General features: G+C 35.7%; 1 protein-coding gene across 1 annotated transcript in view; it reads right to left on the minus strand.

Annotated features, from left to right (window-relative positions):
* Positions 1 to 13,938, minus strand: part of Kpna1 (karyopherin subunit alpha 1) — a 90,864-nt gene that overhangs the window by 21,129 nt on the left and 55,797 nt on the right. The window contains exons 4-7 of the mRNA XM_020167997.2: positions 11,813 to 11,912; positions 9,131 to 9,225; positions 2,106 to 2,237; positions 316 to 404 (exon numbers count right to left, since the gene is read on the minus strand). Of these exons, the coding sequence (XP_020023586.1) occupies positions 316 to 404; positions 2,106 to 2,237; positions 9,131 to 9,225; positions 11,813 to 11,912 (416 nt within the window). The remainder of the gene's footprint in view (positions 1 to 315; positions 405 to 2,105; positions 2,238 to 9,130; positions 9,226 to 11,812; positions 11,913 to 13,938) is intronic.

The following is a 13,938-nucleotide window of genomic DNA, read 5'->3' on the forward strand; positions in this document are numbered from 1 at the left end:
AGTAAGTTATATAACCGACATTAATTCTCTCACCGCGTAAGATAAATAGTTAATTAATGCTATGGAAAAAAACATGTCTTCAAATAGAGTTTTTTTCAGAGCAATAAAATTTCACTAATTGTAATGCAACTAATTCAGAATTCTGGCACCAGAGTAACTGCCTAATGAAATGATCTAAGAAGTTAACAACAAGATTTCCGGAATCAAAATAACATTAGGAAATCCAAAATGATATCCAAAGATAATTCTTTTTGAGTAAGTTCCCATGTTTTTATTACTCAAGGAAATCAAAAAGATGAAATGAAAAAAACTTACTGTAAAAGAGGTGGAAGGATATTGCAGTCTAAGACATAATCCCTGCACATGGTGCTATCTCCGGCAATGTTGCCAAGAGCCCAGACTGCCTGTGAAAGAATTATTCATCAATGACAATCACATAATTCACTCATAAATCTTTCAAGTTAGAGGCCAGCACATCATAGAAACACTTTCTAAACTTCACTCATTGGGGGTCAAGTCAAACAGTTATGGGAGAAGTTAAACAGATTGGGAGAAGTTAATATTCTAACATGTATAGTGAAAAAGAAAAATGATTTTATTTATTAAATAAATCAATTCTCTATTTTTACAGGACTTGATTCTCATTCCTAAGGAACATTTCATGTAGTCCGTGGTATGGAGCAGAGATTCAAATGGTTTACTTAGCTGATTAAATTTGTACTTAAGCTTGCTTGCAAAAGAAAACAAAAATAAACTGAAGAGCAATCAAAATGCAGGTTACTTCTGGAAGTGATGAATGTATCCTGATTGCAATGATGGTTCCATGGGGATATATATGTCATATTAGATACTTTTATATATATATGCAGTTTATGTCAGTTATACCTCAATAAACTATATCGAGCTTAAAGAATTCCAGGGCTGATCATCAGCAACACCACCAACAACAGGTATTGGTGAGGATGCGGGGAAAAAGGAACCCTCTTACACTGTTGGTGGGAATGTAGACTAGTACAACCACTCTGGAAAAAAATTTGGAGGCTACTTAAAAAGCTAGACATTGATCTACCATTTGAGTAGATTGAGTAGAGTGTAATACCACTCTTGGGGATATACCCAAAAGACTGTTGCTCCAGAGGCACCTGCACATCCATGTTTATTGCGGCACTATTCACAATAGCCAAGTTATGGAAACAGCCAAGATGCCCCACCACTGATGAATGGATTAAGAAAATGTGGTATCTATACACAATGGAATTTTATGCAGCCATGAAGAAGAACGAAATGTTTTCATTCGCTGGTAAATGGATGGAATTGGAAAACATCATTCTGAGTGAGGTTAGCCTGGCCCAAAAGACCAAAAATCGTATGTTCTCCCTCATATGTGGACATTAGATCAAGGGCAAACACAACAAGGGGATTGGACTATGAGCACATGATAAAAGCGAGAGCACACAAGGGAGGGGTGAGGATAGGTAAGACACCTAAAAAATTAGCTAGCATTTGTTGCCCTTAACGCAGAGAAACTAAAGCAGATACCTTAAAAGCAACTGAGGCCAATAGGAAAAGGGGAACAGGCACTAGAGAAAAGGTTAGATCAAAAAGAATTAACCTAGAAGGTAATACCCACGCACAGGAAATCAATGTGAGTCAATGCCCTGTATAACTATCCTTATCTCAACCAGCAAAAACCCTTGTTCCTTCCTGTTATTGCTTATACTCTCTCTACAACAAAATTAGAAATAAGGGCAAAATAGTTTCTGCTGGGTATTGAGGGGGTGGGGGGGAGAGGGAGGGAGTGGAGTGGGTGGTAAGGGAGGGTGTGGGGGCAGGGGGGAGAAATGACCCAAGCCTTGTATGCACATATGAATAATAAAAGAAAAAGAAAAAAAAATAAGTAAGTTTAAAAAAAAAAAGAATTCCAGGGCTGGAAGGGAAAATTAGTTTCATGTTACTAGAAGAAATTGTGCCTTTAGTCACTAAAAATTTTTCTATTTTGGTTAAGTTTAGATTTCTAGAACACTTCCAAGAACAAACTGGATTATCACAGTCAAGTAATCAAACTCAGGGAAAATTTTTATTCTTTCATATTCTTCTCTTTTTACCTGTTCTTGGACATCTTCAAACTCTGAACTGAGTAACTCTATGAAGATGGGCACTGCTCCTGCCTGAATCACAATCCGGGTCTGAAGAGAATTTCCTGAAGCAATGTTTGTCAGTACCCAAGCTGATTCAAACTATAAAGATAAAAATTAATTTTCATTATATTAGAATTTAAAAGGTTGTTTACTTATAATAATAAAGTTTTCTGAACATAAAGAAGAGTCTGAGATCACTGTTTGCATGTCACCTATCAGCTAAATACCATATTAATTTTAAAATAATTTCTTGAAGAAATACCTCAGCCTACAAGAATATTCAAAACATCAATTTCAGATCAAGGTAATTAACATAAGATCATCAAATAAAAAGTCAGTAAGTGCTTCATAAGATGATATGGAATGATCTCTTAAGATTTAAATGAAAGAAACAAAAAACAAAATGCAAAGCAGTGCACATTAATATGGTATTATGCTATACTGCCTAAAAAGATTGAAAAGGAATATATGTATTAATGAATGTATTGCACAGATTATTTCTTGATGGAAACATAAATACTATAATCTACAGAGAGGCCTGGATGACTGGGGAATAAGGATAGGAAAAGCAGTTTTCACTGGAAAGTCTATATTCCTTTGGGCCTTACACCATTATGTGTATGATCTAATAAAAAAAAATTTCTAAAGGATTGGCAAAGCAAAATAAAAAGATGTTAGTGTAAATTTTATAAAATACAGTCCAGTGAAAAAGGCAAAAAAGGTACTATGCTAAGTAACTTATAAGGAGCTAATAGGCATAAAATAGAAATGACAGCTTCAGTGCATAAGACCTTCCAATAAATGAGACAGCTTCAAACCAAGGTAGAGACAAGTTTTATTTTTATTTTCTTCAAATAAAAGGAGGAAAAATGTATTTTGGCTCAAGATTTCTGCCCATGATTGGCTTGCTTCACTGCTTTGGACCTGAGGCAAGGCATACCATCAAGGTGGGAGGAATGTGTAGCAGGGGCTGCTCATTCCTTTTTTCTTTTTTTTTTTGATAGGACTAGGGTTTGAACTCAGCGCTTCGCACTTGTAAAGCAAAGCAGGTGCTCTACTGCTTGAGCCACATCTCCAGTCCATTTTTCTCTGGTTATTTTGGAGATGGGGTCTTGTGAACTATTTGCCCAGGCTGGCTTCGAAACTTGATCCTCCCAATCTCAGCCTCCCAGGATTACAGGCATGAGCCACTGGTGCCTGGCTAAAAGAACATTCCTAAGTAGAAAAAAGAAGGTAAACTGAGTAAAGGTTGATCTAGTATTATGCCACTTGTCAACAGAAGGTATGAAGGAAATTATGCACACTCCCCCGGCAAACCAGCATATTACTAATTCTATGTATCTCTAACAATAACTTGACTTTTTTGCTTGGTATTGAAAAATCCAAGAAGGAAGGCCTATATTTCTATTTAGTTAAGAGCTCTTACTAAATTTTAGGTTAATTCTGTCCCTCATCTGTCTTCTACTTATTCTTTAATTAAAGCACATACACAGGCAGAAAATTTCACATTTTCTTTCAATGGTATGTTCTTTGAATGACAGAATAATAAGAAATCATCAAAAGATTTGTTACTTGTGACTTTTTCTAAGCTTTGGAATCAATTTAAAAAGTAGTTGTCACAAGGAAAACTAAGTCATCAATCTTTGGGTGGCAGATGAAGATGGAAGGATTGGGTAGACAGTTCTATCAGCACAGTCAAAAGCTGTAAGAATGATAACAAATTCATACTAGAAGGCACTTAAGCAAGGAGAAGTTTCAAAGAAACTAAAAAAGTGACAAACAAGTATGATAAAGTAGCCCTGACAATCTAGACATTGATTACTAATGAAAGCAATACTCAATACTTGCTGTCTCAGGCAAGAAATTGTGAGTGGTGATATGCCATATTTTAATGCTTTTAAAATCCCTAGAGTTACCTAACCTGTGTTTCTTTTGCTCACTAGGAAAATTAGTTATAAAACCAGACTAACAGCGCCTTTCTGCTCCTGCATGTCAGGAGGTGCTCCTCTCTCCCTTTCTATTTCTCCCTGCTTTACTAAATAGACCTATGCTAATCTTAAAAAGCATACTGTCCTATGAGAAGGCAAGCTCAAAAATCAATAAATTAGCAGTCAGCAGATACAATAGATAAAAGCAATGAAAGTCTCAAGAAAAATGATCTGGAAAGAATTGTGTGGTGCTTGGGTTTCGAACTCAGGGCCTCAGGCTTGCTAGTCAGGAATTCTACCACTTACAGCCCCAGTCCTTTTTTGCTTTAGCTATTTTAGGATAGTGCCACAAGCTTTTCTCCAGGGCTGCCCTTTAACTCCAATCCTCATACCTATGCCTGCCACATAGCTGGGATTACAGGTATGAGTCATCACACCTGGCTTACTTATTGAGACAGGATCTTGCTTGCTTTCTGCTGAGCAGCCCTTGAACTGCAATCCTCCTGATTTCTGTTTCCCAAACAGCTACAGGTAAAAGCCACTGAGCCCTGTTGTAGTGAGGTTTCCATGCAAAAGAAATAATAACCTGAATAAATAAAGGATGTATTAAAGAGCTACTAGTGAAAAAAATTGCTTCAAATGCTAATCCCTTCCAGAGTTCAAACTACTGTCTGAAGATCTCAAAAAAAAAAAAAAAAAAAAAAAAAGATGGGAAATTCTAGAAGCTACATAAGTAAATTAAATAGAAAAACAAAACAGAGTGACAATGATTAGGAAAATGAAAAGTAACAGACTGAACTTGGACAGTATAAGATTAGAAACTAAAATGTGCATGACGGTGTGCACCTGTAATTCCAGCACTTGAGAGGCTGAGGCAGGAGGATTATGAATTTGAGGCCAGTCTGGGCTACACAGCAAGATCTTATCTTAAATAAAAAACTAGTACATCATATCAAAAAAAATATAATGAACCAGTTAGTTATGTTTGTTGTTAAGTAGTACATAATGATGATAACCTCAGAATACAAAGAAGACTTAAGAATGGAAATGAAAAGGTAGCTCAGCTATTATGAGGGACAGAAGTAGATAAAGAACTATAACCTGAGGGTCACTTAAGACATAACCACATCCATGAATTCATGGGGCATAAAAACCCAGTTACTATGGTGTTTTCCCGTTATGAAAATTCATCAAGCTATATTTGTGAAATTTATACCCATGTGTGTGTATGATCATCTGTGTATGAGAGGAGAAAGAAGTGAGACAGACAATTTCCCTGATGATACAGGTCTGTTAATTCTGGAAGAAGCAATTATCAAATGTGTTTAACAAGTAAGTCGATTCCTTAAAAACCTGGATTTGAACTACATATCATCCCTTTCATCAAATCTATCTGTACTTCAAGTTTTATTTTACTAGTTCTTCTTTAAAGTTGCCTTTGGGAATTAGATTAGAATTTAACCTGAAAGAGAGCAATGACATGGGAAAGCCCAGAAGTAACAGTGAACAGAAATACATAAAGTTATAGTAGCAACAGTCAAAAAAATTAATATAAGTAATCATATGACTCAAGAGGAAATCAATAACCTGAAAAAAAGGGGAAGAAAATTCTAACAAATGCTATCACCTGAACAAATGGTGGCCAAAGTAACTATAACTTTCATTTCTGTCTCTGGTATTTTAAACTATTATGTCCAAGAATGGCACTATACAAGGAAACAACCTATTTGTAGCTATAAGTGCTTATAAATTATCATTCCACTATTATTTTTCACTGTCCAAAACTTGCTAAATAAGGCTACAATTAAAATCCGTATACTTAAGATTTGATGTTTTCTCTCTCCCCTTTCTCAGTCTCTACCTTCTGGTGCTCAGTTCCTTAAATAAGGGAAATAAGAATCCAAAGCTGAAGTACTTCTGACCTCCTATCAAGTTTCCCACTCCAGGTTGAGGTACGCCTGGGTTCCCTTTCTCCATTTGGATCAGGACTCTGTTGCTGGCCACTTTGCCGGTTCCACTCTGGTTCCTAGCAAATGCCAGGCTCACCTGGAGAGCAAGTGAAAAGAAAGGCTCACATCAGAAAAATAAACCCAGAGGTCAAACTCTGCAGAGAACAGTGCCTGAGTCATCTGAGCAACCTTCAAAAAAAGGCAGAGAGATCAATGAAGACAGGAAAAGGCATAGTAGGATGAAGGCTTACTGCAGTTTATCACATTAAGCTTTTAGAGGGGACAAGAAGGCAGGAAAGGGGAAACTAAGCCAACTTAATTAAAATTTATAACCTTTAGAGGAGTACCTATCTAATGTTTAGAAGCAGAAAGCAATTTGCATATCAAGATATTTTTATAAGATTCTATTACAAATATTCTGAGAATGCAACATCTTAGCACTGCAAAAAAACAGCATAAAGATGCTGGGCCTGGACTCACAGAACCAAAGTGGGTCCGTGATCATACCATAAAGCAGACCAGTCTCATGCCAAAGGCTGTCAAGTATGTCTGACCTAGATGTAACTGAGCTTGAGAAATGCTCTTAGCTAAAGGCATTGCTTGCTTCCAGAATCCTAGATTCCACCCCTACTCACTTCCAGAGTTTAAAGGAAAGTGAGTACCTGGGTAGCAGTATAAAAAATGCAGACATTTTTAGTCCCCTTATTTAAAGAGTACCTCACTGATGGAGGAAGTCACAATGGGAATGAAGAGATCCTTCACTAGAATTCATTTCCTTAGCTATAGAATGAAGAAATTAAGTTTGTCCATGGAACTTATTAGTGGATTGAACCATCAAATTTCCTCTTAGTACCATACAGTATTGATTCTCTTTCTGGAAGCAAAAGCCCTATTCCAAAGATGCACTATCTCTAGGAAGCAGACAGGAACTTCAGAGCTAGCTTACATTTTAGTGTTCTCCAAGAAGACAAAGGAAAGAGTACCCTCCAAACTTTCTAGAGTGGGTCTAATTATTTAAAGACATAAACAGAATATGAAGTTGCCTGGCTTTAAAATGTCCCTAAGTATTCTTGATCCTCCTGCTTCAGCAGTAGTCAAGGTTAACCATTACTCACACTGGAGAGAGAATGCCATGTTGTGCTTTAAATGTGCACAGAAGGAAAGATAGAGATGATAACCCTTTAATAATAAATAGGTTTGTTGTTTCTTGGTCTTAGAATAACTAAGGTGAAACCATCAGGTGGTCACTTCCACAGAAATCATTTTTTAATCTTTTAGCTTATTAGTTTGCTCAAGGATGGAATGGAGAAACTTAGATATAAGTAACTTAGATTATTTCTGAATGTTTTCATCTTTAGATGTGTTAAAATGTAAGTCCTAGGATTAGAAAGCACTGATTCAAAAAATGATGTAGAATTTACATATATTAGCCAGGAGCGGGCATTGTCTGAGAACATACTGTACTCAAAGAGTATAGGGGAGTGTAAAGATAGGTAAAGAATCATTTCTCTGACTTTTTTCATTTTAACCTATGAAGAAGTAAATCTCTGCAACCACCTACTATAAACTGCTAGATCAAGTATAAATTAAGTATTTCTCAACTATGCTCATTCTCAAAGATAGGACAGAAACATTTTTTAGCATGAACAAAATGGTAATTTTCCCTACCTCCCTTTTCCTATAAAGCAATTCAAATGATAAACTGCAGTAAGGCTCCACATTTGGTCCCTCTGGTTCTCTTGACAGGTTGTTTAGGGGCTCAGGCTGTTCTCTGCAGTGTTGGTTGTCTGGATTTCCTTTTTTGTTGAGAAAAGTCTCTCTTCCCTTGCTCTCAGGATGAATGTAATTTTTCAGGGATCTGGTGATTCTGGCCTTAGATGGGGACCAGAATTATAATCCAGGAAGCCGCTAGCAAAACAGAATCTTAATTCAAATAAACACAGGGATGGGAAAATGTCAAACTGGAGAAGAAAATCTGATGGGACAGCAAAGTACTCTACCTTTTCTGGATTTCCTGTTTTTCCTCTGGAAGGAACTTAACCACACAAGAAAGATGTAAAAGAAAGAGAAAGATGGGGAAGGAGGAAATGAGAGAAAATATCAAGACAAAGCAAAAGACTTATGGAATAACCTACAACGGTCTGGCCAGTTAGGAGCATAGTAACACCACTTACAAAAATACCTCAGTCTCTACATGGCACCAGTCTTAGAGTAAGGCAAAAGCACACAAAGGAGATAGGAGTTATCATCATGATTAACTTCCTTTTGTTTTAAATGACTAACTTCTTATTGGCATATTATTTCCTTGGAAAAAGAATACCATCTTGTGGTCTACTTGGTACAAATTTTATAAATGAATATCTTTAAAGCGTCTGAGCCATTCAGATTATATATTAGGTTGAGAATTTATAGAATTCACAGGCATTTGTTAGTAATATAGATAATAATTCAGTCTAGCTACTGAGCAATACCAAGTTTACCAAAAAACCAACTTCACTGAGGAAAACAAGAAGAGGAAAAAATTCTAGACAATTCCAAGGAAGAGAATCAGTTGGTAATTGTTTTCTTTCACTAAGAAAATTATCTAATTCAGGGTATGTGAATTTCCTTTTGGAGTCTCTGTATTATACAAAATTGAAAGATCAAACTGACAGTAGGAAGCACATAGATTCTTGACAAAGCTATCTCTCCTTGTCAGCTTTCGGGGAAGAAGGAGGATTGATCATTAGAGTTTCTGATCAAGCCTACGTCATACAACGCTGAGAAAAATCAACAAGTATAATCTACAATTCCCTCAAAACCAAATTTTATGTAGCCCATACAACAGTAATCTATACATTGGTTCCTATTTATAATGGCTCCTCTACCGCAATACTTCCTTATTAAGATATTACCTACAATCATCATAAAACATTTTGAATAAAGACACAAATTCTAAAGAGTATAACCAGTGCCTATATGTCAATAAAGCTGTAAAAGCAGTTTGCAGTGTAGTTGTCAGGAATATCATTATAAACAAAGAATCCTTTAATAGATTAGGATTAGTAAAAAAATTCATATATAAAAGTTTTTAAAGAGATCTAAGTAGTGAGGCAAGAAATGAAATTGTCCGCACCTGCAGTGTACAATTCTCTTTTCGTTTGAGGAACTCCACAAACCTGGCCACTACTCCTGGTGTACTGATAACTTCATCAATAGGAGGATTAGGCTCTGTTTCCACATAAAATTAAAGGAAAAAAGAACAACAGTCCTTTGATTTCAATGCAAATACTTTAAAATAGCTCAAAATCATTTCATAATACTCCCTTCCCCATTATTTACCAGGTCTTTCATGTTAGAAATCAACAGGAAGGAAGGGAAGGGAAGGGAGGGGAGGAGAGGAGAGAAAGGAAAGGAAAGGAAGATGGGTAGGTAGGTAAATAGAAAAAAATTAACTTAAAATTTGAATTTGGTCACTTTGAGACTAAGGCAGTTTGAAAGGCTTCACAAAAAGACACACTTTAATATGAAAATGAAGAATGGGCAGAATTCTGTATTTTGTTTCTGCTGTAACTATCTTTTTGTGATGTGATGGGCAAACACTCTACCACTGAGCTATACCCCTGTTTCCCTAAGAATTTTTAAAAATTAAAATTACTGCCACTCCTATTTTAAGAAACTCAGAAAACGGGGGAAAAAATACCCAAAGACAACAACTATTAGTATTTTGATACACTTTCTTCTGGCTCTTTTCTGTAATGTGCTTTCAGTCAATATGGTTTTGTTTAATACACATTGTCTTGAGAAACTGCATTACAGTATTTGTAGTGTGATTACTGGGTTTAATTTAACACCTATAGTGATAAGTAGGTACTGGCAAGAATTCACTAAGATTTACTTGCCATATTAATCTCATTTTCATTTATGACAAAAAGTATCTTATAAATGAAGTTATTCAATAAATACTTAATTGGGTGAACAGATAGGAAATGTCAAATAATCAGATTAGTAATTCCAGCAGAGATTGGACAAACTTTAACAACATGCATGTGGCAATGCCAAAAAAATGCAGTTGGATCACAGTCCTATTTGGTGAGATTTTTAGCCAAATCAATGGCCTTATTGAGAAAGGTGACTAATAGTTCAATATTGACTTGGGGAGAGAGGACTCTAATGATAGGTCTTTTGCCTGGTTCAACATTTTTATCAAGCACTCAAATAGAAAACAAACTCAATAACAATAATGATAAACTAGTTAATGTGCTAAGTTAAAGAAATCACATAATGAAGGAATAAAATATGTGAAAATCTGAAATAAAACTTCATCAACTGATTTTTTTTGTTATCGTTGGTTGTTCTATTTTGCAGTTGTAGGGGTTGAATCCAGGCCCTATGCATGCTAGGTAAGTACTCTATCACAAAGCTATACCCCCAGCTCTAGCAGCTGAGTTTGTTTGCACTTTGAGATGGAGGTTTGGCCTTGAAACTCCTAAGCTCAAACAATCCTCCTGCTTCAACCTCCTGACTAGCTGGGACTATGAACATGCATGCACCAATGCACAAAGTTTTTAACAAATTAATTTCTTTAAAGGCAATTTTTAAAAATTCACATGACCTCGTGCACAAAATCTAACTATAGCTCATAAAGAACAGCACTAGGGGATTTGTTGCTGAAAATTCAAATAGGCAGTGACTACTAAAACAACCAGTGCTCTCTTAGATTAAATATCGGAATGGATAATCTTAGGATAAGGAAAATAATCTCTCATCACATCCTACAATGATAAGAACACATTTGAAGTACTGTATTCTAGTTATCACTTTTATGGGAGTATGGGGGGGAGGAATGAGGCTAAGGCAGGGTCTACGAAGCCCAGGCTGGCCTTGAACTTTCAATTCTCCTGCCCCAGCCTCTTGAGTGCACTACTATACAGGCTTACTTATCACTTTTTCTTTTCTTTTTGTTTTTGCTGTTTTTTTTAAAAAGATGCTGGCAAATCAGAATGCATGCAGGGAAATAGCAGAGTGGTAAAAGGCCAAAGCCATATTATATGAGAAAACCACTAGGTTCAGCATCTTTAAGAGATAACACTAGTTAGAGGAGTGAGAAAGTATACCATCTCTTCAAATATTTAGTAAGTTATCATGGAAAGGTAATTTTTTGTGTGTATTATGGTGGTAGGTCTTTTTAAAAATTTTTATTAGTATATGATAGTTATACAGGGGGATTTACTGTGATTTTCATATATACATATGCTATATCCCAGTCTAGTTCATCCCCTTCATGGTAGGTCTTTATTCCAGTTACCTTCAAGGAATATATTAGCATTTTTAATCACTAGTGATTCTAAACAACCATAACTTGCGTTGACAGCAATTACCATGCTCCACTCTATACTAATAATACCAAAGAGGGGTGTTACCTTATCCACCAATAAATCCACACTTAACTTTCAGTAGTAAACTACTAACATTAAAATCAGTAATTATTTCTCTTTCAAGTAATATTTTTGATGCTTTACTACAAAAAGTGGAGTTTCTTTATTGAATTAAGATGTTGATTTATTCACTTTAGGATCTGTTATAAGATAGTCTGATAATGAAAGTAATGTTCTCATCTGGTCCTGGTAAGATCCCATAAATAAAGAAATGAAAAGACATTGCTCACAGTAATACATGTCTATAGGTCTATTTTTTGTACACCTTTTTCTTTATTGATAAGACACATTCAAAATTAAATTATCTGTAGTATGAAAAGATTACAGGAAAGGAATATTTTATAGAAAGATGAAGACGATAGAATATATTCAAAGCTCACCTTTTGAAAGCAATTTTCTGAATTTCTGTGTTGCAGAAAGCTGTTGCTCTGGGCTATTAGAAAATATCATTTCAATCATGTCAGAAGTAATAACACCACCCTGGATCACAAAGAAAATGCAAATGTAACACAATGTTAGCCTTAAGTCTGAGGAAAGCAAGGATAATAAAATTATGGTTAAGTCACCAAGTTAATCATGCTTCTCCAAAAGTTATGCAAAAATACAACAATCTTTACACATAAAAATGTAAGGTGACTGGTTACTAACGTAATGAAGCCAAGTTCTTTATTATTATTATAAAGCTCACAACAGTGGAAGATTTTTGAGTGGTAAATACTAAGACAAGAAACTTATCCTTTCTCTCTTTCATTTTATGGTTGGTATTGAAACCAAATGTTAAATTCTACAAGAAGATTTTAAGTTTAAGTCTTAAACTTAGTCAAAATCCTTATTGTCTTGCTTTATTAATATTTTTCAGTTTCCCACTATTTTCTTGTTTGGCTGGAACTTTTTCCATTTGCTACTACACTCCATACCCAGTATCAGTGCATAATTCTCCTTGGGATCATTTGTCAAGATGAAACAAAATTCTTACTTTAAGAAGGATTACAGCCAATAAGATGAATTATAAGAAAGTTACAATGAGTCATAAATGGTGGATGGTTGGTAAGCAACATCAAACACTAAAGAATTCCGATGGGGCTGGACATGGTGGCTCATGCCTGCAATCCCAACATCAGCAAGGTTGTGGCAAGAAGCTCAATGTTTTAAGGTCAGCCTGAGTGACATAAATTCAAAACCAGCCTGGGCTCCAGACCCATCTCAAAAAAAAAAAAAGAACTCCCATAGGGGAATGCATGAAGCAATGCACACTCAAGTCAGAAAAGTAACTTTTTTAAAGTTGTAAGAATGACTCCTGAAAAAACATAAGTACCTAAGTACTTTTGTCTTCATACACAAACAGATCAGCTGCACATCTGCGTGTATGCATGTGTATATACATATATATAATTTTTTTTCTTCCCTCACATATCCTCGTATCATGTAAGTTGTACTGATCCATATCACAGTATTTAAGTTACAGGGCATCAAGAAGAGGAGCAAACATTACCCAAAGATTTTACATCCTTTGCTGGTGAAAGGGCTGAGACATTTTCAGCTATATGCAAGAAAGTTGTATCATCTTACATGAAGGCACAACTTTGTTGTCATTGTTGAAACTCAGTACAATGCATATGATAAATATGGATGCCAAAGTGACAAGAAGCAGACTGTGATGGTTAATTTTGTGTCAACTTGACCAGGTTATGGTAGCAAGTTATCTAGTCAAACACTAGACTAAGTGTTACTATGAAAATATTTTTTAGATGTGATTAACATTTAAATCAGTACAGTTGAGTTAAACACATTGCTCCTCATAATGCTGAGATGGCCTTATCTAATTAGTTGAAGAACTTGTGAGCCAAGACAGGTTTCATCAACTCTTACCTAAATTTCCAGTTTGCCTGCTTGGCCTATATTCTGAATACTTGCCAGCTCCCCAAAAATGTATTCATTTAATACCCACTTTTTTTTTCTTCTTCTTCTTCTTTGGCAGTACTAGGGATTGAACTCAGGGCCCTGCATTTGCTAGACAGGCACTCTACCACTACCAGCCCTTTTTGTGTTGGTTATTTTTGAGATAAGGTCTTGCTTTTATGTCAAGGTTGGCCTGGAGTGCAATCCTCTGATTTTTGTTTCCCTTCAGGGCTGGAAATAACACATGTGCTCAGCAACTGGTTAAGATGGGGGTCTCGCCAACTTTTTGCCTGGGCTGGCCTTGAACTGTGTGATCCTCCCGATCTCTGACTCCCAAGTCACTAGGATAACAGGCTTGAGCTAATATCCATTTAAAAAAATACCAACTTAATACCCATTAAAAATAATAATTTGTTAAGATTAACTTTTTAAAGGTCCTACAAGAATGGCTATATCTACATCAATTCCAAAGGGAATTACACTGCCCTCTCAACAAAAGAAAAGTGATTCATATAAATTGGAGATATATGAAGTAAAATACAGAAAAAAGATATTGTGCATATCCTACCATTTGCACAGGAAAAAAAGGAAGGGAGGAAAGCACTTA

This window comes from Castor canadensis, chromosome 5, assembly GCF_047511655.1.
Source record: "Castor canadensis chromosome 5, mCasCan1.hap1v2, whole genome shotgun sequence".
Classification (NCBI taxonomy): domain Eukaryota; kingdom Metazoa; phylum Chordata; class Mammalia; order Rodentia; family Castoridae; genus Castor; species Castor canadensis.